Source organism: Takifugu flavidus, chromosome 8 (genome assembly GCF_003711565.1).
Source record: "Takifugu flavidus isolate HTHZ2018 chromosome 8, ASM371156v2, whole genome shotgun sequence".
Lineage (NCBI taxonomy): Eukaryota > Metazoa > Chordata > Actinopteri > Tetraodontiformes > Tetraodontidae > Takifugu > Takifugu flavidus.
In genome coordinates, this window is record NC_079527.1 from 7,552,970 (window position 1) to 7,580,909 (window position 27,940).

The 27,940-nt window shown below is 46.0% G+C and overlaps 6 protein-coding genes and 2 long non-coding RNA genes across 13 annotated transcripts; 4 read left to right on the top strand and 4 right to left on the bottom strand.

The window, feature by feature from the left end:
* Positions 1-1,412: 1,412 nt before the first annotated feature.
* Positions 1,413-2,644, bottom strand: LOC130530455 (uncharacterized). Its single transcript, XR_008951842.1, has 2 exons — positions 2,508-2,644; positions 1,413-2,427 (listed from the first exon to the last, which is right to left on the bottom strand). It is a non-coding gene; the product is annotated as an uncharacterized LOC130530455 (long non-coding RNA).
* spsb1 (splA/ryanodine receptor domain and SOCS box containing 1) lies at positions 2,319-8,715 on the top strand. Of its 3 annotated transcripts, none has more exons than XM_057041624.1 (3): positions 2,319-2,454; positions 6,298-7,166; positions 7,427-8,715. In XM_057041624.1, exons 2-3 carry the CDS (start codon positions 6,473-6,475, stop codon positions 7,552-7,554), a joined length of 822 nt encoding a protein of 273 aa, XP_056897604.1. In that variant the 5' UTR covers positions 2,319-2,454; positions 6,298-6,472; the 3' UTR covers positions 7,555-8,715. The 3 variants fall into 3 exon arrangements, with proteins under 3 accessions (XP_056897604.1, XP_056897602.1, XP_056897603.1); XM_057041622.1 differs by having other exon boundaries at positions 2,367-2,590; XM_057041623.1 differs by having other exon boundaries at positions 2,421-2,870.
* A 1,215-nt stretch (positions 8,716-9,930) lies between these two features.
* On the top strand, positions 9,931-15,906 carry slc25a33 (solute carrier family 25 member 33). Its single transcript, XM_057041618.1, has 7 exons — positions 9,931-10,155; positions 11,510-11,683; positions 12,568-12,645; positions 13,556-13,656; positions 13,749-13,815; positions 14,553-14,830; positions 14,917-15,906. The coding sequence occupies exons 1-7, from the start codon at positions 10,115-10,117 to the stop codon at positions 15,111-15,113; spliced, it is 936 nt and encodes a 311-aa protein (XP_056897598.1). The 5' UTR covers positions 9,931-10,114; the 3' UTR covers positions 15,114-15,906.
* A 527-nt stretch (positions 15,907-16,433) lies between these two features.
* LOC130530444 (uncharacterized) lies at positions 16,434-19,435 on the top strand. The gene is made up of 8 exons (XM_057041617.1): positions 16,434-16,963; positions 17,435-17,473; positions 17,550-17,858; positions 17,931-18,239; positions 18,325-18,639; positions 18,708-18,857; positions 18,931-18,991; positions 19,091-19,435. The coding sequence occupies exons 1-7, from the start codon at positions 16,903-16,905 to the stop codon at positions 18,969-18,971; spliced, it is 1,224 nt and encodes a 407-aa protein (XP_056897597.1). The 5' UTR covers positions 16,434-16,902; the 3' UTR covers positions 18,972-18,991; positions 19,091-19,435.
* Positions 19,436-19,527: 92 nt separating this feature from the next.
* LOC130530452 (emerin-like) lies at positions 19,528-21,954 on the bottom strand. The gene is made up of 7 exons (XM_057041629.1): positions 21,653-21,954; positions 21,388-21,486; positions 21,094-21,125; positions 20,926-20,951; positions 20,798-20,851; positions 20,653-20,715; positions 19,528-20,420 (listed from the first exon to the last, which is right to left on the bottom strand). The coding sequence occupies exons 1-7, from the start codon at positions 21,732-21,734 to the stop codon at positions 20,210-20,212; spliced, it is 567 nt and encodes a 188-aa protein (XP_056897609.1). The 5' UTR covers positions 21,735-21,954; the 3' UTR covers positions 19,528-20,209.
* A 374-nt stretch (positions 21,955-22,328) lies between these two features.
* On the bottom strand, positions 22,329-25,816 carry LOC130530442 (uncharacterized). 2 transcript variants are annotated; one of them, XM_057041614.1, is made up of 6 exons: positions 25,421-25,816; positions 23,898-25,295; positions 23,758-23,824; positions 23,617-23,686; positions 23,435-23,539; positions 22,329-23,337 (listed from the first exon to the last, which is right to left on the bottom strand). In XM_057041614.1, the coding sequence occupies exons 1-6, from the start codon at positions 25,464-25,466 to the stop codon at positions 23,212-23,214; spliced, it is 1,812 nt and encodes a 603-aa protein (XP_056897594.1). In that variant the 5' UTR covers positions 25,467-25,816; the 3' UTR covers positions 22,329-23,211. The 2 variants fall into 2 exon arrangements, with proteins under 2 accessions (XP_056897594.1, XP_056897593.1); XM_057041613.1 differs by having other exon boundaries at positions 23,898-25,322; positions 25,421-25,741.
* A 52-nt stretch (positions 25,817-25,868) lies between these two features.
* Positions 25,869-27,674, bottom strand: dnase1l1l (deoxyribonuclease I-like 1-like). Of its 3 annotated transcripts, none has more exons than XM_057041621.1 (9): positions 27,518-27,674; positions 27,263-27,413; positions 27,089-27,177; positions 26,913-26,999; positions 26,728-26,846; positions 26,545-26,657; positions 26,289-26,446; positions 26,107-26,203; positions 25,869-26,021 (listed from the first exon to the last, which is right to left on the bottom strand). In XM_057041621.1, the coding sequence occupies exons 2-9, from the start codon at positions 27,401-27,403 to the stop codon at positions 25,947-25,949; spliced, it is 879 nt and encodes a 292-aa protein (XP_056897601.1). In that variant the 5' UTR covers positions 27,404-27,413; positions 27,518-27,674; the 3' UTR covers positions 25,869-25,946. The 3 variants fall into 3 exon arrangements, with proteins under 3 accessions (XP_056897601.1, XP_056897600.1, XP_056897599.1); XM_057041620.1 differs by having other exon boundaries at positions 27,489-27,631; XM_057041619.1 differs by lacking the exon at positions 27,518-27,674 and having other exon boundaries at positions 27,263-27,457.
* On the top strand, positions 26,331-27,860 carry LOC130530454 (uncharacterized). Its single transcript, XR_008951841.1, has 2 exons — positions 26,331-27,247; positions 27,336-27,860. It is a non-coding gene; the product is annotated as an uncharacterized LOC130530454 (long non-coding RNA).
* The last annotated feature ends 80 nt before the right edge of the window (positions 27,861-27,940 follow it).

The following is a 27,940-nucleotide window of genomic DNA, read 5'->3' on the forward strand; positions in this document are numbered from 1 at the left end:
GAAACTGCTCCAAAAATAACCAAGGTGTGAACAAAAATAACCAAGGTGTGCTCCCTCCATTGCATATACTTTATATACATATCGATGCGCACTTCTTCAAAATTCTGATTGAGCAGCAAACTCCTGGAGAACTCATAGCTGTTGTGATATTCTAAACCTCAATGCAATGCTCACCAATTCAGGCCGTGAGATGTACTGCTGCACAAGCATTTTTGCTTCCCAAAACGCGACTGTTCAGGTTTTATATTGCAAGCCGTCAACTGAAACATGAGCCGCGCTCTCACCTGCAGCCTGATTCTATTTGAACCTCCAGTACAGTCAGAGAGGTGTAGGACGATTCAAACCCGGCAAGAATATTTTTAAGCTGCACTGGCTGCTGATCTTTATTCATCTCCTGGCGGGTTTGTGAGGCCGTAAACCCTCCGAGCGCCTGACAGCTGAAACTACTTCTGTAGCTTCATCAGTATGTTCCCTGCAACTGCAACCTCTGCTTGAGGACAGCCTCCACCCACCGGCCCTCCTCAAAAACTGCATCTTATTGAGGAGTGTCTGACGCAGCATGCTATCATTCACCTCTGGCTGCACGGACGTGCCTTGCAGCGTGGCCCTCCACCCCACCCCAAACGGAGGCGGTGCACTTTGTCAGCTGGAGAGTGGGGCGTACTATTGATCCTGCTGAAATGATGGTTTCTAAAAGGGAGGCATAAGCATGTCTGCGCTCCCCTCCTCCAGCGTGGAGATATCACCAAGCTCAGCACAACGCTCCATCATTGTGTGGGAAAACGGGATTTTTATTTCAGTGGGAGACAAGAGTAGGGGGTGCTAAGTCACCCCACTGAGCCAGGATTTAAATTGAGCAATGGTCCAGTCACACAAGACATAAGGTCGTTTCTAGATAGTGACAAATGTGACACTCTGCATGAGTTTCCACTACTGTCCAAAACATGCACCAACACGTGCTACTGAGATGTGGCGGTTCTGTCAGAAATTGCAAGTTTTATTTGCGATTGGTTCTGAGACTCAAGGTGTCAGTTTGTGAGGAACCACTAGAGGGCACTAGTGTCTTACAGCAGATATCAATTGGAATTAAATGCATAAATACACATTTCTACGCATCTTTCAAAGATGTGTTGGAATGTCTTACAACAAACCAAGAAATTTAAGAAAAAGAAGGCTGGGTGAAACAACACAACCAAATCGGTGTTGTCAGGAAAAAAGAGCTTTGGGATTTTTTTGATGCAGGTTTGAAGAAGCTTCTGCTGTGAAATATATGCAGGTACAAGTAACACTGGCCCTTTAAGTAAACGCTGCAATCGATGCACATGCAGATGCATGTGTGCTCATATTTCAACAAGGCTGCAGGAATTAGGTCAATAATTCCTAAGAAAGACAAAGAAAATGCACAATCCCAGCAAAGTTCAAATTTGACTTTATCTATTCTGCTCTAGTTACAGAACAGACAGTGTAACCACACCTCTCTCTGGCACATTAGTCACACAACAGCAAATACAAAGACAATAGCAATGCTATACAGGAAAGACAACACAAGAAATTTTAAAAAAAAAAGTTCACCAAAAAAGTCTTTATATAACAGTTACAAGGGAATGAGTTCAGATGGATATTTTTAACAATCCCAATCCTGTGTGACAGATGCAGCAACTTGGGTCAAGTTGTTGGGTCAAAGTCTGTGTAAGCAATAAAAATTCAATGTGGGTCGTGGAAGTGTGTGTGTAAAAACTGATTTAATTATGGCATCTCATATTAACATGTCACATGTACCCGATTATGAAGGAAGAATGACAAATGTCTGTGAATACTGGCACAGACCGCTTGACTTATATTAACTAAAAGTGCTGACTGTATTTAACTGTAAGTTATTAACTCCTAAAAATATATCTTGCATTTGAAAGCAACTTTTCCATTCAGCTGAGTAATTTTAATGGTTACGTATAAGGCAATACATCTTAAACTAAATGTGTATCAGCAGTGTGTAAAGCATTATTTATTATTGTCATTATTCCCCACATATTACACGCTGTTTTAAAATCATTTCTCAAATGCAATTTTAAAGATACTGCTGATTTCTGAAGAGCTAACCCGAAGTGAGGTTTACATTGGCGATAATGACGAGCGCATATCTGCAGACTCATAATAATAGATTTTAAAAGTTTATAACATTTTCACACTGTGCGTTCGGGTTACAAACAAACAACAACAATGTTGCTGCGCCGAATGCCTGAACCGCCGCCTCTAAAGTTGTTGTAGGAGCAGATGTGCAACTTTAGAAACACTCGCATCGGCTAGCCTAGCCGCGGATCCAGCGACAGGCGCACTTCCGGTAGCGGGGAGGCGCTAATCCATGGTAGCAGCTGGGAGCGTTGGACCACGTGACGCCAGGGATGTTAGAACGCAGCCACCATCGATCACCTATCGTCCATCCAGAAATAGTGAAAGGTAAGACGACAGCGTAGGAACTCTGATGGAGTAGACGAAGACGGGAGCTTCACCTGGCCTCACCAGCTCTGTCTTCCCCTACGCCGCATCACCACCCCCCATTTCCTGCTCATATGGTGGCTGCCGACTGGTTACGGTTCGTGTGTTTTCTCTTTGCATCACGCTAGCGTATGCGTCCTCAACGGTGACGCCGCGGGGGTGTACTTCCCCGCGTATGCTGCCGTGAGAGCAGCTCCGTCTGTTATAACCTCGCGGCGGTGTGACTCCGGAGCTGTTGCGGTCCACGCTAGCCTTGTTCTCTGTTCGTCGCGTAACAAAACGTCTCCTGTGCTCCGGTGAAGCGTTGCGGGTCATGATTTGACTGAAGCGCCGCTTCCGGTTGTGCCTGGGCTGGGAGCGCGAGCAGCACGCGGCAGGTGAGGGCTCGTGGAGCGACCTCGAGCGCCCACCTGAAGATGCGCGTGTAAGCTAGCATGACAAGCATTTGTAGGTCAGCGGTCTGCGGGGCCTCCGGTCAGCAGGTTATCAGGTAGTTTATCGGTCACCAACCTGAGTGTAGCTCGCTTAACTGATAAAAAAGACGCAACCATAAGATGGTGTTTATGTTGAGGAAGACTGTGGACGATCTAAAGGCTCTTAATAACGGAGACGGCTGTTTGTGTGCCTCAATTGCGATGCATGTTCCATATGTTTGGGCTGACCTCATTGATGACGCACAGATTTCTTGTAATTTAGTCACTCTTTTTTACCTGTTTACTGTCATCGTATTAGTTGAACAAAGTAGCACTCTCAAAAGTGCCATTTAAACCGGAGACAAAAGCTTTAATGTTGCTGCAAACGTAAATTTATGAACGTGTCAATTGTGGGGGAAAAGCAGAGTTAAAACCACTACTTAAGTTAAACGTTGATTTGCTTTGCCTGGAGGTTTTTGATAGCTTGTTCCTTGTTTGCTGGGAACAGATGCCAGTTCCTCCGTCCTACCCGGTACCACTTTGACTACACCTTGTGTAACAGTCACTGTTGAATGGAAGGAAAGAAAACAAACAGAAAAAGCCTTTGTGGAAGATGTGCCAAAGACGTTTGGATCCATTAGTCTCACTTGTGTCATGTTGCTGCAAAAGAATTCTGAGCTTTAAATATCAGCTGACCTTGCCTCTGCTAAACCCTCAGCTTTCTGCACTCCGCTGGTCAACAAACAAGCTCGGGTCTGGGTTCAGGTGGGCCCGGTTTATTCTGGCTTTACAATAGAGACAAGTGTTTCCTTGGCTCAGCAAGCCCAACAAGCCCTTCCTCTTGCATTTTAATAAGCTCCAAACCAACCCAGGGGCCCAGGAACCCCTGACCAGCCCAGGCAAGCATTCGACACAAATGTATCACTATTCTGCTAATGGGTGTGTTCGTTTGGAAGCACAAGGTAAATGTAGAAACACCCTCCCTGCTTGGGTTGGTTTCTGATGCACTCGCACATGTTCTGTGTATTGCAGGTCTGCCCTTCGCAGGGTGCGGACGGACGTCTGAGTTCAAATTAACACGTTTCACTCTCCCTGAATGCTGGACAGGCATTGAAAAGGAGGTTGTTTACATTGAGGTGCTGAACTCCCGCCGCTCGCTCTTTCTTCCCCCCTGTTTTCCAATCACCGCAGAGACATGACCCATTTAAGTGGTTGTTTACTTGCATTAGAAGAAGAGCCAAAGCACTACTCAATGAACTCTTGTCTACAATTCAATTAGAGTGGACTTCCCAGCAGCACAATTTCCCCCTCAGCACAATGCTCACTTCAGCTGAGCAGAAACAGGAAGTGGGAAGACCAACGATCAGCTGTGGTCACACCTGCAGCGGCGAGATGTCCCCACACGTCTGTGGATTCACATCCTTTATGTGCGTTGGCGCTATTGTCTAATGTGAAGTTTGATCTCGGTGAAAGGAAATGAGCAACGATTCATACATTATTTCTCTCCCTCTGATGACCAATGATAGGAAACGTCTGCAGTGTTTCTATGCTACTGGGGCAATAGGTGGGTGTCTCCACTGTAGAAACTTCCCCCAAAGGGCCATTTACATTTTCTTGGGCCTAAGCGAGTCCCTGCTCCAGGGTAGGTACTGAGATCTCCTGGGTGGGATGCTGATTGGATAAAGCCAAATGTGACACAGAAGCCAGCAGCAGAGGAGCGTTAGCCTAGCAGACGCCGCTTCTCCTCTTGTCCACAGCATCTGCCGCCTTGCACATGAAATAGATCGGAACTAAAAATGTCACATGGGCAAGACTTCACACGCCTATAGGAAATCATATCTTTTGGAGTACTGCACTGCCATGTTTGCCTCCTTCCTTGTTTTTTTTTGATGATTTTTGCGGCTCAGCTGGGGGACGCCACAGTCAGAACAACGTTTTTGTACTGATTGAAACGCGTGACGTCATCGGAGGATCCTACCCAGCAGTGAGGACGCAACCAAGTGAGAGGAGCAGTTCCTGAAAGATTCCTGCCCCCAGTATTTACCAGCAGCTCCTGCAGTGGCAACAGGCCTATTTTTAGGGATTGTGGGGATGCTAGTGACGCACCAGCTCGTGGGTGCTTTCAAAGTCACCCTTTCTTAGCATCGCCTCGCATGTTCACAATAAACTCTTTATCGCCACATTTTGTTTATTACATAGACATCAGAGTTTATTTTCTCAGAAAAGTGGAGCGTGCGTTCACAAGTCCTGTGAGAGATCCTGTTTGAAGGAAAGCTGGAGCTGTAGCAATTATGGGAAATTGAATATAACTAACTAAATCATTCTTGACTGTTTCTCCTTCTGTGCTTGTGCTCTTCTATCCTAATTGACTCATTCAGCCAAAGTAGGACAGGAGATGGGCGTATCCCTGTGAAGCATGTATAGATTACATGTAAAGAGTGGTTCAGAACCACTCAGAGGGTTAGCGGGCTAATATGGCTGCCTGAACAGCCATAACTCCATTTGATCAGATTTTAGCAGATTCAACACATCAGTGAATCACTACTGCATCATGGAAGCATTCCGCGACTTGGCACCCACACGCCATCTTTTCAGTGGGATCCAATTGTTTTGAAAGTATTCCAGTCATGATTCATGTTGTCGCGCCACCCAACCTGCGTCAGCCGAGTCTTAGGTAGGAGTGACTGCACAGGAACCAGTTTGAGATTACCTGGTGAACTAAAACCTACAACTCAGCCGGGCTGAGTGTGTACAGACACTTTCCAACACACCTAAATATTGTAGTCCTTGTTTTGATGTGGTGCTGGATGAGTGAAGAGGGGGGGGGGGTCAACGATCTTGAGCAACTTTGTTTTTTAAGACATTTTAAGACCCTGTGTGAGTTTTCTCCAGGTACTCCAGTTTATTTCCACTCCACAAACATACACGTGTCGATCGGAGACCCTAAACCAGCTACGTGTGTGTGTGTGTCTGTTCTGTGACCGACTGGTGTCCCGTCGAGTTGCTTCACTGTTCGTTTCTGTGGCGACTGGGCGAGACACTGGTACTCCCCATGGCCCCGAGCGGGAGTCGGCAGGAGTTTACAGGAAGTGGTTGGATGGATTATACGTTTCTGTGGTCGTGCGAGACTGTTTCTAGTTAATATAGATGTCACAAATCAGCTCTTGAGGCAGGTCTACTGCTGATATAGGTCTTCTACTCTGAGCATGTAATCTTTCCAAATTGTATGATTGATTTTAAACTAGTGCCTTCTTTTTGTTGAGTCCAATAAACTGGAGTATGCTGTCACCTTTAATGCACTGGTTTGCCACCAGTTTCTTGGTCAAACATAAAAAAATAATGGCTGGTTCTGTCAAATTTTTAACACGGGTTCTTTAATTTCTCCTGGTAGGTTTCCGGCATTGACTAGTCTGGCAGTGGCCCCCTGCGTCTGATACCGAAGCAGAAACTAGCTTGTGGTGTTGGAGGAGCACGGTGGAAGATTGGGCCTGTAGCCAATTACTCCCCCCATTTATATTTAAGGAGGGGGGGAGGAGGAAGAGGAAGGTGCCGCACCTGCTCGGAGCATGGGGCAGAAAGTCCCAGGTGGCATTAAAACCATTGATATGCGGGATCCGGCGTTCAGTCCCCTAAAGCAGGAGCTGCAGGCCCTAAATCACACCAAGCCATCTCGGCTGGATCTGCTGCTGGACATGCCACCCGCCGGCCCGGACGTCCAGGTCCAGCACTCGTGGAATAACGACGACCGCTCGCTTAACATCTTCGTCAAGGACGACAACAAGCTGGTGTTCCACAGGCACCCAGTGGCGCAGAGCACAGACGCCATCAGGGGGCGTGTTGGCTACACAAGGGGACTGCATGTGTGGGAGATCAGCTGGGCCATGCGTCAGAGGGGGACGCACGCTGTGGTCGGCGTGGCTACTAGCGACGCCCCCCTGCACTCGGTGGGCTACACGGCCTTGGTAGGGAGCAACGCTGAGTCCTGGGGCTGGGACCTGTGCAGAAGTAAACTGCACCACGATGGCAAGAATCACCCTGGGAAAAGCTACCCGGCGTTCCTGGAGTCAGACGACACCTTCATCATTCCAGACTCCTTATTGGTGGTCTTGGACATGGACGAGGGGACTCTTGGCTACATAGTGGATGGACATTATCTGGGGGTGGCGTTCAGAGGACTTAAGGGCAGGAAGCTGTACCCTGTGGTGAGCGCCGTGTGGGGACACTGTGAGATCCGGATCCGCTACATAAATGGACTTGATCGTAAGTTCAAACTTCTTCCGAACGTCTAACAATCGTTCTGTGTTTGGAGTTTTGTCCTTGTGGTCCTGTGATGAGACCGACTGACTGATATCTCTGGTATCTTTGACTCTGGCTTAAATATAAATCAGGCGTGTCCCAGAATTACCTGTACAGGATTGATTTTCTCCACTAATATTAACTGCACTCAACATTTTGCTTTTCATTCAGTGTTTTTAATATGTGACGCATTTCTTACGTGTTCTTTTGTCTCTTCTCCTTAGCTGAACCCCTCTCTCTAATGGATCTGTGTAGGCGTTCTGTGCGCGTCGCGTTAGGAAGAGAACGCCTGAATGAAATCCATAGACTGCCGCTGCCAGCTTCTCTCAAGAACTACCTGCTCTACCAATGACGGTGCTAGCAAACATATCACAGTCAGCACGCCCAGGGCTCTCTGCCTCCTCGTGTTTCTCTGGGATCCTCCAAGGGTTAAAAACCCGTCTGACAACATTGCTCACACTTCCCACGCTGGCTCGGCCTACGAGCAGCCTCCTCTATCAGTGGCCAGACGTCCTGTCAGGTTTCTTATTCTGTTTTTATGACTCTTTGCAATTGTAATCTCTCACTATAAATTCAGGAAACACTCCACACTATGCACATGCTGATCCAGATGAGGGCCTGGTGGTTAAGTAAAGGTCACGTGACGGCACATGGGGTCAGTATCTCTCCTTTAACCTCCCAGCTCAGAGATTCTGTGACTTAGCCTTTTAATTTTGTTTGTCTGCTGTTCCTGGCGGGGGCAACCCTTTTTGGTTTTGGTGCAGATGTGCAATGCTCACGATCGGCCACAAGGTGGCGGCATGCGCGTCAACCTGAACATCAGCACGAGCCAAAATCAAGTTTGGTTTTAGACGTGATGCTTTTAAATGAGTGATGGATGAAGAACACAGGTTAACCCGATGCGGTCAGGGTATGCTGAGGTGCCCCCATGCAAGATTCAGTGTAAGGTCAAAGTGTACTCCCTTGGTTGACATCAAGGTATGAGAAGGACCATTATCTGCAGACATTTTAATGTAAGGATTTTGTCACTGTGATCACTGTAGCACGTAACTGCAGGATTTTCCCCCTCAATTCTGTCAGTTGTTTTTAAAATCTTTCTTTTACTCATTCTCTACTCGGTAATTTTCTGACCACCTGCTGTCAGGACGCGAGTGCTGCACCAGTGGTTCTCTGAGCTGTTTGTTGGTTTACACACATTCTTCCAGTAGATGTAAGTTGTCCAGTAAAATATGATGACCATGATGGTGCAAGGTGTTGCCACTGATTAACTTCCAATTTTATCCACCACAGTGACAAAAAAAAACCCTCCACAAAGTGCTCCACAGCTGCAGTAAAAGGTCAGACTGCTAGTGTGTTATGCATCGAGTGCCACATTAGAACCCTGATAATTCTAGAGTTTCGTTTAAGTGTGCAGAAATCAGTGTGCCACTCCTTCATTTTCCCTTGCTTGCAACTTTTTTTTATTTTTGCTCCTTGTAGAATTGTTTGTATCTATTAAAGTTTATTTCAAATACCTCTGTGTACTCAACTTTCTTCAGAAATGGGGGGAACCAAAGTGAATTAAAAGGCCTGAGCCTATAAAATCTTGTTGTTTTTTTTAGTTTGGCACTGACATTTTGCGGAACTCATTTGAACTGTGCGAGTTTGTACCACTCCTTACCGGCTGCTTCTCTGTTATACATGAGATTGAAAATGTTACACGTTTCTTTGATTTACAATTGCAGATTATGTTCACAGGTGGGCCGCCGTCGTTGCTTCCCCCCGATCAGAGATCACATGCGACCCGACGCCTGTTGTGAGTCACGGTCCTACTTTGTTATGCAGGACATGAAACCCAGTCTGCACTTGCACAGACGGTGGAATCCTTCCCAGTGCAGCAGCTCCAGTTAAACTCATAAAATTCAAAGCTTTCATTATAGATGGGGATGATGTCCAAAGTCTTGTTTGTGTTCTGCTCCTCCAGTCAACAGGACAAAAACACGCTGCTGTCACGGACAAGTTTTACCGGTTTGAAGCCTCTGACACAGTTTTGTAGACGTTGGAACTTATAGATGGGGTAGCAATATGATTTCTACAGATTAAATATTTGCTAAGTTTGGGAAAAACAACACATGCATTCCAGTTTGTTTTTTTATTGCTTGCAGCTGATTGGGGGACAACACATTCCTTCGCACTGCCATCATGTGTTCTAATGGCTCCTTTAGTAGGTCCTGAGGGCTTATCTTGTTTTGGTCGCTTGTTTTAAAAATTAAATGATATCGGGGTTAAATATTTCATATATGTTAGAGTCTTGTGATTAGGGTTGTATTCCTGTTTTAAAATAAAATCTGACTTTGCACAAAAACAAAGGTCACTGCCAACCTAACCTGTCATTATCTACGTCACACACACGTTAAATGCACCCTAGTTTTCGTTGCCCAGGTGACGCACATCCCGATAATGCGCACAGTCCTCGGTTGCCTGTTTTGACACGTAGTTGTTGCCCTGGTTGCATAATTTTCGCCCCGCTGCCGTCGTCAACATCCACCGAAAAACACTATTGCCTCCGGGGCATTATCGCGTCTGGAGATAACTGAAGGTCAGCGGGACTGGAAAGTTCAAGGTGTACCCGTCTTTGTTGTTGCGTGACTGCTGCGACCGGAAGAGCAACAGGCATCCGGCATCTGCGCCCCCCTGGAGCACGAGCCCTCGCGCGCTCAACACGTGTTCCTACGTCACAGACAACGCCCCCGTCCGGCCCTCTCACGCAATGTCAGCCCTTCAGATCACCATGTTCCCGGAACAGCCGAGCATTAGCCGCTGCCAGCCGCCGGGGGCAAGAGAAGCGACTTTGTGATTCCGGAGCCGTTTAAAGAGCGCAGCGGGATTATGGTGGCTGTTTAAAATAAAGGAGACACTAGATAGAAGAAAAGATGCCACAGAAAGACACGTTGCTACATCTGATCGCTGGGGGGTAAGTCATTTAAGCTAATGCCGCGCGTCCGTTGGAACAATACTGGCGGCTGCTAGGTTAATATAACCCCCGTGTTTCAATGAGCTACATTTTAAAGCTCTTGTGTGAAGCCAAGGAGCAGTTTTGTTCTGCTTAAAACATCAGCGAGGCGCCGCAGCTCGTGGTAGCGTGAGGTTCTGTCAATGTCCGCTACCTGTCGACAAGGCTCCCGCGATTCTGCGCATGCGCTCCGTGCAAATCTAATGGTTATTAACACAAAAGTTGAGAGTTTATATGCTCATTATGTTCCATGTTGACTTTGCTGTGGAATAAGAAGATCGCACGAGTAAATAATTAATTGGTTTCGCTGTGTCGTAAGCGCTTAACCTGGACAGTTACATAAAAGCACCGGGAGCACTATTAGGTAGGACCCCCTCGAATAGCCACCCTCGAAAATATTGGTTAAAACAAAACACACGATCGTGTTTTATATGGCAACGTTAGCGTGGATGGATGTAGAGGCAACCGTAGGTGAGAGCTGCAGAGGTGGAGAGACGGTGGCCTCGCATCCATGGCAAAATATGTTCCATTCATTTAGGACACGATAGCAGCCAGTCGACTGAATCGTCGGGAGAGTTTTATTTAGGCCAGAAATGCCCTTTTGTGAGGGCTAACTCCGTTTTTAATCAGCTTCTCGCGCTGCTTCGTCCCACTGTTAGCATGGCAGCATGCACGCTCCGGTCCATCAGGATGGCCGCACTTGAGTCTACTGTAGCCGCCCAGCACTGATGCTAGCAGCTCACCTTTCCAAAGAACTCACGCTATTATCCTTTGAAGGTTTTTTAATGTGATTATAAGAATGACCTCCAAATGGCATGAAGGTCAAATGTCAACCCCCAAAGTCCTCAAAAGGGATCCATTTTGCCCTTGAACCGTAATTTTATATATAAGTGATGGGGATAGGTTGGACTAGCCTTCGTTAGCAATATTGTTGAGTCAATCTTCCAGCCAAAGGCTTATTATAATCTGTTCCAAGCTTCTAATGAGGCCGCTGATCATGGTATAGAGAATACAGGATGTAACCTGATGTACTGGACACAAATGAATTAATAGTTCTTGCTCAAATGTCCTCTGGGAACGTTTTTTTGTGGAGAGTGACGCTCTAAATCCAGATAATCCCTGAGGGATGAAACCACAAACGGCAGATGTGTTTGGGTATTTCTGCTGAAGTGGAGGAGGAGACCAGCCTGTGAACATAATTGGGCATTGCTGAAAAATGCTGTGGGGGATATGCAGCAGTGCTCTTAATGACAGTAAATTACTGTGATCAAGTAATGCTCGTCCCACGATCTCAACATTTGTGATTTGTTTTCAGGTGTAGTGGGACAGTGGGGGCCATAGTGACCTGCCCACTGGAGGTGCTGAAGACACGGTTGCAATCATCTGGCCTCACCCTCAGACCAGTTTTCCAGGTACAGCTGGGAACTGTGAGTGGAACCGGAGTTATCCGCCCAGGGACTGTTACACCAGGGCTGCTGCAGGTCCTACGGTGAGAGTTCCTTCATTATGAGACAAACACACTCGCAAAAAAGGGATAAGGGTGTTTTGTTTTAATTTACATACCTGTCCACCTGTACCTGTAAAGCAAATGGTATTATGCTGCTGATGGCGACATTTGATTTGTTACACTCCTTTATTTGTTGTCAATATTTTTAAGTGTAGGATTTACTGCCAAGCATGGACTCATTCCGGATGAACAGTTTTTTGTCAGTAAAAACTCCAGATCGGCCCCAAGATGTGTGGTTCAGTCAAGGTTTTTGTTTAATGTCGACTGAAAGTAGACCTTCTGTTTCTATACTTAGATCCGCCAAGAGCGAGGGGACTATTTCTGTCATTAGGTTCTTGATTATGTAACTCTGAAATGACTGCAACCACGTTCTGAGTTGCTGTGCCTAGTTGCAAGGTTAAAATGTTTCTGGGAACTATCCAGTGTCACTTTTGGCCGTTCATTTCATGTAGCTGATTTTGCATATAGGAACGTTCTTCATGCTGAAAAGCAAGCCAGTCATTGTTTTTGAAACCAGTTCCGTGAAGGTGAAGATGCCTGCAGGTTATATATGTACTGGTGCCATTAGCAGCGGCACTTCCCCTGTCCTGTGGCAGCCTGTGGAGTGACTGACTGTCCACTAGGCACTAATACCGTGGGGCTGACATAGCATGCTGAGTGCCGCTTAGAGTTCATGGCTCAGTTTTCCGAATGTATGCCAAGCAAACTCCAGTTACCGGGCCTTGGTGGCAGTTCCTGATGGGAGCTGCCTCCTCATTTTCTTAATAGATAGTTTGCTCAGAGAAGCATCTGTGCTGTAACATGCTCTGAGCGTCTCTGTTAACACTTTACTGCCCTAGTTCATTGACATGTTTACTATTTTTCAGATCAATCCTTGAAAAGGAAGGACCGAGGTCTCTGTTTCGTGGCCTGGGCCCAAACCTCGTTGGCGTGGCTCCTTCAAGGTAAGAGAAAAACCTGAGTTGTTTTTGTGTTCATGTATCTCAAAGTCCTCTAAATATGTGGCAATGCTGTGTTTATGACAGTTCTGTGTTATGATAACATAAGGTACGGGCATATGTCCCAGTAGTCCGAAACAATAAATAAAGCAGTGGTGAGGACAGTGGTGGCATCATGTTCTGCTGATAGCAAACACTGACGCTTGCGTTTGTTTTTAACCTGCAGAGATATGCAAGTCACAAGCTAACTTGGTGGCAGTAGAGGGAGGCTTTTAGAATTGTCTTTAGAAGAAATTTAAAAGGAAGTGTCCTTATAAAGTGTGACGCCGTGAATGGAGCCAAACAGAAAGGAGGTGACCTGCACGATCGATTTAAACATTATAAATCACAGTCAGAAAGGCTTCAGCTGCAAACAGGTGTACCACCAGTTGTCACCTTTGTTCTCATTTCATGTTAGCGTCAACATACCTCCCCCTCCCCTCCCCTCGCTGGGGACTTAAATAAACAAGTGGACAATAAATTCCCAATGCTGGGAAGAGTTTATTCATTTTTCAAGTCAGGGAAACTGTTGATTCACATAAACATTACCTGTCCCGGGTGTCAGAAGCTCAACACGTTAGCCGTTAGCTCACTTTTGTCTTAACGTCCAAACCGAGGCAGCCCCACATTCAGAGCAGCCTGGTGGGCATCGCTGGTGCCCAGTGCTTATTCAGCCTGTTCTGCTGCAGCGACAGCGTATTCCAGAAAGCTGGCGGTGCCAGCAGGCTCCGGGGGAACCGAGTGCTCTGGATACGCTGCGTGAAAGGCCGTCAAACAGAATCCGTTGTTATAAAAACCACATTACGGTTGCTGGGTAGATTCATCTGTATGGTTTCTGCTCTGAGAAGTTCTTACCAGCTGCTTCTGTGTGTTCCAGAGCCATTTACTTTGCTGCTTACTCAAAATCTAAAGAGATTTTCAATGGCCTGTTGGTCCCCAATAGCGGAGCGGTGCACATGTCATCCGCCGGTGTCGCAGGTGAGCTAGTTTACATGTTTCTGATCTTTCTCAGCGGCGTGAAGTTGAGTGTCACACGGCGTCATCTTGCACCTTTTGTTCCCCTCACTCAGCTTTTGTTACTAACTCTCTGATGAACCCCGTCTGGATGGTCAAGACCAGGATGCAGCTGGAGAAAAAGTGTGTATCGCACTCACTCGTTTTCATTTATTTCTTATGCATTCCAGCTTTTTAAGATTTGTGTAAAATAATATGTCAGGAGTGTGTGCGTGAGAATGTGAGCTATAGCAAATGACCTTCACCGGCACCCTGATCACTGTCCTTTGGTCGTGTAGTGTGTAAAACTGAGCTTGTGACCTGCTCCATAAATACACAGTGCTGACGCACAGCCCTGCGTGCATAAGAAGAATCTATATTTACCGAACCAAGTGCAGCCAGAACCGTCATGAGGGGTCATGAGCCTTCTCGACCCGTCTTTCAAGGGCGGGTTCTTACACTGGGGGAATCCATTAGTTCAAACTCAACTAGTTAATCTTTCAACCCCATAAGGAAATGCTCCAACTTACCTTTGAGACTGATGAATTATTCAGACGAGTCATAGAGCAAACGAAAGACTTTCCTGGGTTGTGACATCGCGGTCTTAGTCAGGAAAGAAATGTTCTTTTTTTTGATTTTCAGTTTGAGTCCAGTCATCCCACACTCCAAAACCACCCTCATTATGTTGATCGGAAACTCCCAAAGGCCACGTGTGTGTGTGTGGGTGGGTGGGTGGGTGGGTGGGTGGGTGGGTGGGTGGGTGGGTGGGTGGGTGGGTGGGTGGGTGGGTGGGTGGGTGGGTGGGTGGGGTGGTATTATTTTGGACAAAATGAAGCCTTTGAAGATGCTGTTGTGACACTACCGTGTGTGACCTTTTTCAGGGCCAGAGGAGAGAAGAAGATGAACGCACTTCAGTGTGCACGCTATGTTTACAAAACGGAAGGAATCCGAGGCTTCTACAGAGGCCTGACGGCGTCGTACGCCGGGATCTCGGAAACCATGATCTGCTTCCTCATCTACGAGACCCTGAAGAAAGAGCTCGCCGAGAGCCAGCTGACCTCCCGAAATGGGGAACAGAAAGGCGCGTCGGACTTCCTGAGCCTGATGCTGGCAGCTGCTTTTTCAAAGGGCTGTGCGTCATGCATAGCCTACCCTCATGGTAAATGTCTGCAGACCCCGCTTGATTCAAACGTAAAGAAAAGCTGCATTCAAGTCACTAACATGTCCTCTCTGTGTCGCCTTCAGAGGTCATCCGGACAAGGCTGCGCGAGGAAGGGAGCAAGTACAAATATTTCTTCCAAACGGGGAGGTTAATAGCAGTGGAGGAGGGTTACGCCGCTTTTTATAGAGGACTCATTCCACAGCTAATTAGACAAATCCCCAACACGGCCATCGTCCTCTCCACTTATGAACTCATTGTCCACCTGCTGGGAGACAAGTGAAACCCATTTCTAGATGAGTAAAGGGTACAAAGATCCCTGGGAAAAGAGACTATGAAGAGCAGCACATCCTTTATTTTGTTTATTGAAGTGCTCCAGAGACTTTACGGAAGGATTAAATCAGGTCGTTCTGGTATCCAAAGAGCTAAACACATTATTTTATTAACAGATTGTCATTTATCAAAGTAACTCAAGAAGCTGTGGTATTTCTTTTTAACAATACTCTCTTCTTACATCACTATACATTTAAGTTAATTAAGTTATTTTGTTATTTTAATGACATTGTTTTACCTGTGGTTAATGTTCCAAACACACAGCTGTGCAGTTTTGTTCCAACGATAGGGGGCGCTCACGGTGACATTAGCTCGCTCCAGGGGATGACAACACAGACCATTGTGTGATTAGCTTCCTGTAAAGTGCACGTTTGGAAGTGTGAATGACAGAGCCTGACTGTTTGTTTTTTTCATTAATATATACATGTGTACAGGTTTATTGTGTGTCTCCTTTGTAGGAAAAAAGATATAATAGAGTGCTTACCTGACCTAGCGTCACTAAATTCCCTGACCATTGTAAACACTTACAGAAACATTGCACAATAGCTGTAGGCCTGAGGAGGTCATTAGGCTTTTTCTTCCAGAAAATGTAAGGAAAGTTGTGGAATACATGCATGCACAACGGTTACATATTTATTTTGATTTTCATCTGCATTTACTTGTTAAATATATTCTGAAGCCTTAAGAATACACTTGAATCATGATAAAACATGCAGGTGAGGCCAGTGTGTTCCCATTTCCAATTTCAATTTGTTCTGTTTGTTTCTTGTTTCATTTTTTAATTTATTGTTTTACAAATCTGTCACATTTTGCTCACGTCATGGAAGTTTTTCTCTGACTTGGCATAATAAGGTTTAGTCATCTAAGACAGGAAATTCCTTTTAAAAAAAATAAAAAAATAACATAGATAATAATAATTTTGAAAAAAAAAAAAAAGATTCAACAGCAACAAAAATCAGCAAAAAATTCATTCTAATTTTCATGATAACAGATTTACCTCAAGCAATTTCAACCTGAGCAACTCTGACTGAAAAAGCAGGAGGAAAAGGTGGAGAATTTTGGACAGGATGCTAATAACACTATAAACTTTAGTAAATTGTGTCAGAATAAATGCTCAGAGAAGTCATTTGTAAATGGAAATGAAGTTATAAATATGGATGTAGAAGAAAATAAAGAATAACTACCGGTAATAATATTAACCAGTCAAAGTTATTACAGTTACCACCTTGTCGATAACTGTCAAACTACGAGGCTTTAATTCGTCCAAACCAATGCAGTGTGCATGGGAACACTTCAGCCTGGTCCGAGGAGTCGCTCCGGGGGGGCCACGCCGGCGGAGGCGGAGTCTGGAGCGCGGCACTGCGGCCTGTGGTGACCTCTGCCTGCCGCAGGACGCAGCACCCATCATCGGACGGGAGCTCGCCCGACGCTGACGTGAACATGGCGCCCTGACAGGATGTCGCTTCCCTGGAGTTCATCCCGACCTGCGCCGTGAGACAACCGCGACACGCAGCGGGGCTCGTCAGCGACCAGGCGTTTATTTCCCGAGGATTTAATCGTTAGGGATTGTTATTGATATTACTATCTCGACCATGACTTTACCTGTCTTCACTTGGTTAAACTTGTGTCGGCTCCTGCGTAACTTCGCCAGTCCGAGCTGCGAAGCTAAGCTAACGCGTTAGCATCCCGCTCCGGCCGGTCGTCCCGCATCCTCGCCGCGGTAAACACGCATCCTTCCGATGCCGACTGATGGAAGGCTGAGGGCGACCATGTTGACATTCCTCCATATCCTTTTAGCAGGTAAGTGGCAGCTAATCGGGCTGCAGCTTAGCATGCAAGGAAGCGAAATAGCTCCCGATTTAATAAAAGGAACGCAGGAAAAGCGGTTTAGGCAGTGGGAGGTTTGAACAAAAACACGCCCGATGGTGCAAAACTATTAGGCAGAGATGGTCAGATATTAATGCACTGACAAGAGTGGTGTTGATATCTGATGGGAGAGCATTTAGCAGGAGCGTTCCTGCTTTTACAAACGGCAGTAAAGGAGAAAATACGCTTTATTTTCCGATGTCAGCTCAGTTATCAGCTTCTGCCTTCACTTTATGACTTTTAGTGCAAACTAGCAGCTTTTTGAAATGACTCAGTAGTCAAACTCTTGCTGAGTCATTTGTGGAATACAGTTATCAGGTTCTGGCAGTGGCGCCTAATCTCACTGGATTTTAGTTTTCTTGAAAGATTAAATCTCATTATCATCCCATTTTTATATTTTTGCAGGCCTCTCGGGTGTCCTGTGGGATGGAATCGATGCCTTCGGTAAGCCTGGGTGGTGAAATCTGACACATCGGCCTCCATATGTAGATGTTGCAAATAACTCGTGGCTGATCAATAGGTGGGGTCAGGCTGGTAGATGGGGACAACAAGTGTTCTGGCAGGGTTGAGGTGGTCCACCACGACCAGTGGGGGACTGTTTGCGACCACGGCTGGGACCTCCGCGAGGCAGACGTGGTGTGCCTGGAGCTGGGGTGTGGCCTGGCCGAATCTGCCCTCCGAGGTGCCGTGTTCGGCCCGGGCGGCGGGGAGATCTGGCTGCGGCACGTCCAGTGCACGGGACACGAGAGCAGCCTGTCCCGCTGTGCCGTCGTCCTCTACAGCAACGCCTACTGCACCCATGAGAACGACGCAGGGGTGAAATGCTCAGGTGATTGGCGCGAGTTTTTCCCCCCTTTCCGCACGCGGACGCTTTATTTACTCGTCATCCTCTGTTGAACAGGGACCCTTTTCACTCCCACCCTCGCCCTGCTGTCCCCCCACACCGTGTTCTCCCCCGGGGAGGCCGTCCGCTTCAGCTGCAGCGTTCTGCTGGGGCACCACATCAGCGACTTCCACTTGTACAAGCAGGGGGCGTCGGCGCCGCTGGTGATGCAGAGGGCGGAGCAGACCCAGAGCAGAGTGGAGCTGACGCTGTCCGACGTCGAGACCTTCCACCAGGGCAGCTACAGCTGCCGCTACAGGATCAAGGGGGGCTTCCCTTCCCACGTGCTCGACTCCCCGCCCAGCAACTCCATCAGTATTACCGTCGGTGAGTGGCGTTCGATCCTCCTGTTGTCATTTTGGGCCGACGGTAGCGGGAGCGATGTCACCTCTTCCTGTGTGATTGGGCGCAGTGGAACTCCTGACCCCCCAACACTGGTACAACACGTCCTCCGAGGCCCCGGCTGGTTCCGTCATCAAAGGCCACAGCTTCAACATCACCTGCTCCACGCCGCACCAGTACCCCGGGGGCTCCTTCCAGCTGCGGCTGATCCGCTCCAATGGCACGGTGCGCCAGTCTCTGCCCGCCCTCTCCACGTCGGTCACCTTCACCTTCGCCAGCGCCCAGAGCTCCAACGAGGGCTACTACTACTGCCTGTATCGGGTGCAGCTGGGCGGACGCACCTTCGTCTCCAGGGAAAGCCAGCCCCTGCCCATCGCCGTTAAAGGTGAAACCCGGCTTTATAGACCAAACTCTTAATGCAGCATCCACCGACGTGTGCCCTCCCTCCCTCAGATCCAGATCCAGTTCTGAGTCCGATGATGGTCAGCTGGCTCATTTCCGGCCTGACCTTCATCGTGACCGTCGTCATCGTCGTCATCATGGTCAAGGTGCTGCGCAACAAGGAGAAGCAGCCCTCTGAACTGGAGCGAGAGACCAGAACCTGTAAGTCTGCCCTCTCTTTTCCCCCTGCGCCAGCCTCAAAGAGAGACCTTTGTTAAAGAGTCTCTGTCCACAGGTGTGGACAACACTTACGTCGCCTTGTCAATCAACAAATGACGTGCAGCCGAACGCTGAAGGTAAAAGCCACATTTGATGGTTGGTGCTATCGTCTCTCCTATGAATTTAAAATGCTTCATTATGTCCGGTTTTCTCTTTTTTGTTCTCCGTGTCAACAGTTTGGTCTTCCGTCGCTGCAGTATTGTCACAGCAGAGCTCAGGCTGGATTCCGGCGGGATCGGGCAGTTAAAGACGTCTCTCAGGTGCGAAAACTGCGTCTCAAAGGTGCACGGGAGAAACTGTGAAGCGCGGCTCTCAGGACTGTGCGTGTCTGCCTGTGTTATTTATGACGTGACCACAGACTCCACGAGCTTAATAACGAAGTAGCATCTACAGATGAGTGATCCTTACAGGATTAGACCTTTTTGTATTTCAAGCGTAACCTTACTATGCATCCAACTGTAAAATGTACATAATTGCACTTTTAATTTTAAAAAATAAACTGCTGATGTTTTTGCTTCTGACCTCCGATTATATTTTATATATGATCAGTAAGTCTGAACTTTATACAAGGTTATTTTCAACCGCCAACATTTAAATCCCCCCTACAAACCTGGAAAGTTTATATATACAGCTTTAATATCAGTTACAAAATGTATTTTAACTTGAATTAAAAAGGTGCAAAGATTGAATGCGACATCCAACTTAGGTTTCCAAAGCAAAAAGAGCTTTTCAGCTGCAACAGGCGGCACAAATTTAAATCTGTAGCTCATGAAACCCTAAACCCGCTAACACTGATAATATTCTGGCATCCCAGTTTTTCCTTGTTAGGCACTTGTGTCAGAGCTGCTATGAAACGTCTTTAAATGTTCACACTGTGCAAAGGAAGCACTGTTGTCACCGTGTGACTGTCCCCAAAGATACACAAAAAGTTTGATCATCAACAACAAATTACTGAACAAGTAGTAAAAATGACAAAACGGTGGAAGATTCGATGTGCTGCAGGATCAGCGTAACGTGGGCACCTGTTTCAGTTCTTGTGCACGTTAGTTGCACTTATATTGACATTTGGATGTGGCTGAAAACATTTTAAAAAGATTTTGTGTCAATAATACAATACAGAAACATCAACTCTTAAAGCTGCATCCATCCAGCCAAAAAGCTGCTGAACAACGTGTGCAAAAGCAAAGAAACCCTGAAACGCGTCAGCCGCAGTTTCAGCAACGCCACACCTAAAAGCATCCACTAAAAAGCCATTAAAATATATACAGCGTGGTAACCCGGCAACGACTGGAGCGTCACTCTAGCCCTTCGAAAGATTCATTGGTCTCCATGCTGGCAAAAATCATGTAGAAGAAGACGGCCACAGCCAAGAACAACACGATCTGAACCCACACTGGGATGAGGCGGGACGACTGCGGCGGCTTCTTGGTTTCCTCAGCAGATTTCACCGTCGCTGACGTAGAATAGGTGTTTTTATAGGTCGATGGTGTCTCGTATGTGTAGGACCTGAAGAGGGACCAAGAGAGGGAAATGTTCATCACTTGTATCTGTAGATAAAACGCTTGCCTGAACTTTAAACCAGCAATGACTGAATATTTACTGCAAAAATGTATATGATTTCTGCACAATTCCCATGACAACTGCATGTCCACAGATCTACAGTCACCAGCCACTTTACTATGAACGTCTAACTAACATCTCATGTGTCTAAGGTCTGTGCACATAAATCTAAACTTACTGATTGGCAAAATCATTTGCTCTGTATTCAGGTGTTGCTCTGGAATAGCTGGAATAGGATGAGCTGCAGAAAGGAAGAGAAAACAGAATGTTTGGTGTTCACCTGGGGGCTCTTCTGCACAAAATAGTGTAAATTAATCACTTACTGCTGTTCAAATCCCCTTTCAGGCAAATATGGTCTGGATCTCATGTAAGCGCCACTACAGAAACATGACAACATTGTAAACATTGTTTTACCGGAGCAGAAGAAAGGTGTGTTTGTGAAACTGCTGACCTGTCGCTGGTCTCTTCATCCCTCGCCTGCAGACATTAAACAGTGATAGCACAGTAAGAGAACAGTAATATATCTAACAATGTAAAAGGATCACCCTTTTCTTGCCAACAGGCTGACTCAAATATACGGTAATCAATATAATCAATGGAACAATGAAGAGGAACTTACAGGTGATCTGTAGACATAAGTAACCTCCTCCTCTGAAATTAAAAAGATAAATGTAAAAGTAAATGTCAGACCAAGCGTGAATCCATGTTATCCACTCATCAAATATCAAAATATCCAATATTCAGTGTTCTGACAGCCATGCTAACCGAGCTATTATGACAATAAATGGAACCAGTGTTTTTCCCTCTCAATTGGGACACAAGTTCTTGTTTCTGGAGCCTAAATATTACTTATACAACAATGAATCACTCAATATGTGTACTTATATTTACTGTAGGGTACAAATTCTTTTACCCTCTTCTCTGTAGAAGGTTTTGTCTGACGCTGGTTTCACCCCTTTGGTCTTGGACATGGCCTCGTTCAGCTTCCTCTCATACAGGCCTCTGGTGGAGTCTTGGAGATGTGACAGGCCAGGTAACAAATGGTGCACGTACACGTAAACACAGTCATGTTTTGCTAAAGCTTTGGTGATTAGCTCTTGAAGGCACCGAGGGGCCTTTACATTTAGCAGTCGCCATGTTTGTTGTCAACGTGAGAGTTACCGTCCGGGCTCACTCACCGACCACCGGTCCGTGCTTTATCCCGTACTCATCCAGCAGCTTACTGAGCTCATCGGCAGACATGTTGGTAAGCGAAGACATTTTTTAACGCTTCTTTCTTTCTTTCTTTTCAAGGTTAAGGTTTCAAAAGAGATAAAATGCCGATAAACCGGTTTATCCCGCCAGGTCGATCGCGCTCCGTGTGGAGTCGGTAGATACTTAATCTGCTACGTGAAGCAAAGCACCGCCCTTGTTCGTTGCTCCCGGTGTCAAAAACATTCGCCTTGTCAGCGCCCGGTTCGATATAGCTTCTGCGCATGTGTGAATCAATTTGCGTTCATTTCTTTTACTTTACGGCATAACGCCAAACTTCATAAATAAAACTGTGATGCCTTTTAGAGAGGGAGGCTAATGTGTTTAATTCATCCACATTGTGCGACAGAACACAGCATCCAGTATTTTCTTACATGTTGAACACATTTTGATTTTGCCTATTTTTTTATTCGTGTTTAACATGGGCGCGCCAAGTTCGACCTGTGCATGTGCAACTCACTCTGACCTTCAAATAATTTGCTTGGTATCTTTGGGAGGCCATGTGTCCATATCCAAGATCCCCACGTAAATCCTAGAATTGCCCGATCGTAGGATTGTCCCATCTTAATCCGTGAAAAGAATAATGAATTGCAAGACAAAGCATTATAGCACGACATTCTTTTTATTTTCATCCAACATAATAAAAGGGAAATATTTACCATGAAAACTAAGTAGATTCTGTTAAAATATCTAAACAATTACCTGCACATTATTGGGAAACAGCACAGGGTTATGTGGGTGTGGTCACCCTGAACATATACTGCTGGAGAATAGGAACTATAGGGCTGAGAGAAGAAACCTGTTTAAATCATTGTTAGATATGCCTTTAGATTCAATTTCCATTAAACTTTTTTTTTAGCCTTCATCATAACCACCAGCAGACAATGTAAGAAGTCCTACACTTCCTGCTGAGCATGGGACTGTATAGAATTTAGACCGAGGATGTGCGACCAAGGATGGCCAGAGGGAGGCAGTAATACGCCCAGATCCGTCTAAGCTACCGGAAATTTAAAAAAAGAAAGAAGAAGAATTACATGTAACTTACATTTCCCAGGAAAAACAGCGAGCCCTGCTGGTCAGTAGCAGGAGAGCCAAAAATCAGCACTCTCCCCCAAAACAATTTGCAAACAAATGGCAAAAACGGATCATAAAAATGTAACCCGAAAAAGTTTTTTCTGCATAATTTTTTGCAACTAAAATCAATAAAATACAACGATGAAAAAGAAAAGAAAATAGTTACACAGTTGCTATCACTTGAGTTTATGATACATGCTTAATTAGTTCTAATGCAGCCTAATAATACTTTTTTTTTAACAATGTGAAATTCTATTTACAGACTGCAAATATATATTTATTGTTGTAAACAAATATAAAGCTTCATCAAGGACATATTTGTGTATTCCACGGGATGTTAAGTTGAAATTCCGAGCAGTCACATTTTTACAACATATTCTTTCTTAATTTGATCTCTTAACAGTGGTTGATTCTAGAGTTTTGCTCTAGAGAAAAGACACTTGAACCAGCCTGCCTGGTCTGTTGCCCACCAGAACATCAGCAGTCCCATCGCTGTCATCGCTCCCATCTTCAGGGCCACTTTCAGCATATTGAGACACTGCAGGAAAACACATTTAAAGATCCCCCCAAAAAACACAATTGCCGTTAAATAAACAACAAATTCCTATATTGGGTTAAATCGGACGAATACATACTCCTTGTTTCCTCTTTTGCGTTTGGCTCAGACTGGACTCAGATTCTGCCTGAGTATTAGGAACTCTGGGTTTGATTGCTGTTCTTTCAACGGGCTCCTTTGGTTCCTGGTCAAAGGAAGCAGTGAAAGTCGTTGATGGTGCCAGCAGTACAGAGGCGTGTTTTCGTGGGTGGTCGTGCAAACCTCAGGTGTCTCTGCGGAGCTCAGCTCCTCCTCTCCGTCTGTGGAGCTGCTTAGTGAGCCTCTGTCGCTGCTGTGGAAGGAGCGAGCGTGCTGTCGTTTTGTGTCTGTGGCGCCTTCATTGCATAAACATGTTGCTCTTACCTGTCTGTGTCATAGACAATGATCTGAGAAAACAGCTCTGTGGAGAAGTGGACTTTTGTCGGTCTTCCTGTTAAATAAAACAGAGGTCATGGAGTGCACAAAACAGCGATTTGAGGAAACCGTCCCTCATTTTCACCTACCTTCGTCTCCTGTCAGCTGATCACTGTCGTCATAGAACTCGTAGAAAGCTCTGATTCTTTCCTGCTCTTGTTCCCAGTTGCTCTTGTCTTCGTACTCATCATCTCCGAGCTCTCCCTCCTCTGAGATCTGAGAATCTGGATATTCTGTGCTAAAGAAGAATCTATCATCCAGGGACCCTGAGGACATTCTGACACCTTCAGCAGGACACAGAGTCATATCCTCTTTATCGGAAACTAACAGGTCATCAGAGAAAAGACCCGTTTTTGGATCCTCACGTACACACATTCTACTCCCACTGTGACGCTCCTCCAGTTGGCTTTTATTTTCAAGGTCTTTTGAAGTAACATTGGGTTCCTCATCACTTGTAGTTTGGGTTTCGTCATCACTGGAGCTGTAGGAATCAGACGTCTCACACCTCAGCTCAGCTCTATCTCCAGACATGGTCTCCACAAGTTCAGCTTTCCCCTGTTCTGTTCCTCTGCTCCCCACAAGCAACATCTCTGAATCACTCACTCTTTGCATGGTAGCCTGGTCTCCTGTACGTTGGCCATTACTTTCTTCATCCTTTTCTCCATCTTCTATAGATTCACAGGAAGAAAGGTCTGAGGGATACTCTGCGAAGCTCTCACCTGCGTCTTGGTGCTCCTCCCCTGAGAAGTCCTTGATTTTCTCTACATATTTCCCATAATCATCTTCCGCAATGAGGTCCTGCTGCACCATTAACTCAGGAAAGTCCATAATGTCCCCTACTGGATTGTCCCAGCGGGGATTTTCATCCTCCCATCCGCAGCACAAAGTGGGAACATTGTCTTCTCTTTCATAATTACTTTCATCATCATAATCATCATCTTGTTCCTCTTCTTCACATTTTGCCGCCTCACTCTCAGAATCAGGCTCTTGCTGATCGCCTTCAGTCCTTTCATGTTCATGGACTCTCTGGAAATAGGACATCTCATCACTCTCGCTCTCACCTTGCTCCTCGTTTCTAACTCGAGTCTTTTTCTCTCCCTCTGGGGCCAGAGGTCGTCTCTCCTCAGAGGGTCTGTCACCTTTACTGCCTTGGTGGCATCCCTCGCCGCTGTGGGCCCACATCAGCTGTTTTACCGATTTCATTTCCTCTCCTCCACCCTCTCCATCCTCTCCTTCCTGGGCAGAATCTTCCCCCGAGCTTGTGTAATAATCCTCCTGTGATTTTCCCGTGCTCACAATGACCTCGCCTTGAAAACCAACTTCGTCAGGCACCTCTTCCTCAATGTTTTCGGCCGTGTTTCTAATACCTGGCTGACAGAAACTGGGTGCTTCCTGGTGCAAAGTCTGCTTCTCTTTTGTTGGTATAGTCTCACTAGAGATGGTGCTTGAGTCCTCTTCAGAATATAAATTCTCAAAGTCCAGATCTCCTTCATGGAAGGATGGAAAAGAGGCCTCTGAAACCACATATTTCCTTTGATATTTAGACATGTTCATAATAGTGTAAACAAGGTAAAAACAAAGCAAAGCCAAAAACAAATAGTGTTTTTCTTACCTGCAAATGCATCCCTCAGTAGATCTGAAAAGCTTTCTTCCATCATTACAAATTTGTGACAGCAAAAAGCTGGTAATGTGAGCTGCTTGAAGACATGTTCGCTATGATCAGAAAAGAAGAGCGCACCAAGTGACTCATCCGCTGTCCCCGTTTGACTTCCTGTCAAACATACTGCTGCACACTTGCAACTAAGTTATATTTTATTTGATTCATCATGACTCTGTCTGACAGCAAATCTGGAAAACCAGATGGAACATTGTGGAAGTGTAAAGAAAATACATCAATCAATCAACAACAATTAACGATAAGAATCCTTAAACTTTTGTTATTTTTTTTAAAGTATGTCCGCTTTGACGTGGTTTCGGTGTGTGTGTGCAGGAGGAAGCCCCAAAAACCTGTATCGCGACTGACACGAAAGCGTCACACAATTACAATGCAACACGGTCTCTCGTATCTTGTCTTTTTTTATTCTCAAAAAAAAGTGAGATCAAGGTTGTCTGGTTCGTCACTGCCGTCCTGGGTGGTCTTACAGCTCGTTGTGGGTTAGGGAGTTGGGCTTCAGGTCGACTTCTACAGGAAAATGATCGCTCACCTCAAGAGCCTGTGATGCCACAAAAGACGCAAATGTTAAAGTTAAAGTCTGCAAGCAAGCCAGCAGAAGAAAAGAGCCTTTGGAGTGTGTTGACCTCTTCCTCAGTAAGATGGAATTTCTCTCTGAAATTGAAAGCTTGAGCTGATCCTGGAACAATGCAGGAGATCATCTCACGTCCGTGGACGATGATCCTGTGGAAATATGAACACGTTACAGGACTAAAGCAGCTGCGGAGGGATGTGATGGCTATCGTGCGCAGTCCTCTTGCGCATCTACCGGTCGTAGGCGCATTGCGTCTTCTCACGAACGGTGGTGTCTTCCTTGTCTCCGATCAGCCAGTGAAACTTGGGGTCGGTTCTCAGACGCAGCACCTGCCAGCCTTTGACGGTGATGTAGCTGCAGCCAGCGTTGAGGTCACCCAGGATCACCACGTTCTTGGCGATTGAAACAAAGCAGAAGAGGAAGTTCCCTTAACTGAAATCTCCCATGAATACGCCCTCATTTTAAAGCAGGAAACGGTGGTTTGACTTACATCGATCTCCCACTTCTTCTGTGTGTCTTTGAAGACGGTGTACAGTTGGTCGATCTCCTTCATGGCGTTCTTGGGACAGGTGTGCTGCCCGATCAGCACAAAATCCTTCACCACTGCAAGATAGCAGCAGCCAGGGGATCATTACACTATAATTCGTCAGGGGCCGTGTGTCACTCTACATACGTGTGGTCGGGGAGTGAAAGCGGATGATGAATGGCTCTCTGGAGAAAACGTCTGTCTGGTTGTTCCCACCGCCCTCGGGTTTATACTGATAATGCTCTATGACCTCCAGCGTGTTGTTCCTGTGATAAAGACGAGCAAGGCGACATTAGTGTCACCTTGAACCTGGAGCTCACATCTGTAAATACCTGTAAATGTAGACGTATTGCTCCTTGTAGCTATTCCGTCCCAGCCGTTCACTTGCCGCATATGTGTACGAGACAGTTTCGTCAAGTCTGCTGACACAACATTGATGATTTGTGAGGAAAATCTTTCACCGGTGAGGATTAAATGAGGAGGTTTTTCTACACAAAACGGCTCAGACCTGTTCAGATACTCCACCAACGCTTGGACGGCTTCACCTTTAGAGTCTCGCACCTCCTGAATGAGGCACAAGTCGTACCGAGAAAGGATCTGTGAGGAAGGGGGGGTTGAAGAAGAGAAACATTAGCTGTTTGTTCTTCTGTGGCGGCTGCTGTTCCTGGTGAGTCCAGAGTACCTTTAGTAGAATTCCCATGACCTTCTTGTTGTTTGCCTTGGATTCACCAAAAGTCTTAATGTTGAAAGCACAGATTTTCAGGCAAGATGTGATGTGGAGAACAAACAAGCCCAGCACGAGCAGCACAGCCAGAGCTCTCATTTTTAGCTCTCTGCAGGTAAAAGAAACGTTTGTCAAGATCAAGAGAAGAACCATTCGTCAATTAATCAACATTACTGCCTCTTACCAGCATCACCAGTAAACCAGGAGACTGACCTCAGGAAAGGTCCAGGAAGCCGTGGTGTTTTTGGGGAACGTGCAGGTAAACGAGCCTGATGTGCTGTGTCAGTGATGTGGAGAATAGAGCTCAGTCTGGAACTGTTAGAGCCTCTGAATACACCGCACAATGGAGCACGTTCAGTTCCGAGTGTGCTTTGTCTCCAAAATCAGAGTAGAAGCGCAAAATGAATTGTTTGTGGTTGGCGTGCACTCATGTGTGCTCGGACGTGCACGTGTGTGGGACGGACGAAGGAGAGATCTCAAACCAACAAATCAAACTCTTGGGACAATAACAACATACTGTAGTTATTGACATTAAACTTCTATTTGTTAAATCTGATGTTTTTTGGATCATTTGTCTTTGGAAGTTTGTTTTGTAGTTTTCTACAAAAAAGTCCAAGTTTGTAATGAAAAAAAAGA

Coding starts and splice junctions, on each gene's coding strand:
- spsb1 (XM_057041624.1), top strand. CDS start 6,473: ATGGGGCAGAAAGTCCCAGGTGGCATTAAAACCATTGATATGCGGGAT. Junction 7,167..7,426: donor CTACATAAATGGACTTGATC/GTAAGTTCAAAC, acceptor TCTTCTCCTTAG/CTGAACCCCTCTCTCTAATG.
- slc25a33 (XM_057041618.1), top strand. CDS start 10,115: ATGCCACAGAAAGACACGTTGCTACATCTGATCGCTGGGGG. Junction 11,684..12,567: donor GGGCTGCTGCAGGTCCTACG/GTGAGAGTTCCT, acceptor ACTATTTTTCAG/ATCAATCCTTGAAAAGGAAG. Junction 14,831..14,916: donor ATGCATAGCCTACCCTCATG/GTAAATGTCTGC, acceptor TGTCGCCTTCAG/AGGTCATCCGGACAAGGCTG.
- LOC130530444 (XM_057041617.1), top strand. CDS start 16,903: ATGCCGACTGATGGAAGGCTGAGGGCGACCATGTTGACATTCCTCCAT. Junction 17,859..17,930: donor CGCAGGGGTGAAATGCTCAG/GTGATTGGCGCG, acceptor TCTGTTGAACAG/GGACCCTTTTCACTCCCACC. Junction 18,858..18,930: donor GGAGCGAGAGACCAGAACCT/GTAAGTCTGCCC, acceptor CTCTGTCCACAG/GTGTGGACAACACTTACGTC.
- LOC130530452 (XM_057041629.1), bottom strand. CDS start 21,734: ATGTCTTCGCTTACCAACATGTCTGCCGATGAGCTCAGTAAGCTGCTG. Junction 21,126..21,387: donor AACCTTCTACAGAGAAGAGG/GTAAAAGAATTT, acceptor TTTTAATTTCAG/AGGAGGAGGTTACTTATGTC. Junction 20,952..21,093: donor CTTATGTCTACAGATCACCT/GTAAGTTCCTCT, acceptor TAATGTCTGCAG/GCGAGGGATGAAGAGACCAG.
- LOC130530442 (XM_057041613.1), bottom strand. CDS start 25,466: ATGATGGAAGAAAGCTTTTCAGATCTACTGAGGGATGCATTTGCAG. Junction 25,323..25,420: donor ACTGAGGGATGCATTTGCAG/GTAAGAAAAACA, acceptor ATGTGGTTTCAG/AGGCCTCTTTTCCATCCTTC. Junction 23,687..23,757: donor ATTGTCTATGACACAGACAG/GTAAGAGCAACA, acceptor CTCCTTCCACAG/CAGCGACAGAGGCTCACTAA.
- dnase1l1l (XM_057041619.1), bottom strand. CDS start 27,457: ATGGTTCTTCTCTTGATCTTGACAAACGTTTCTTTTACCTGCAGAGAG. Junction 27,178..27,262: donor TCATGGGAATTCTACTAAAG/GTACTCTGGACT, acceptor CCTTCCTCACAG/ATCCTTTCTCGGTACGACTT. Junction 26,847..26,912: donor CAATACGTCTACATTTACAG/GTATTTACAGAT, acceptor TCTTTATCACAG/GAACAACACGCTGGAGGTCA.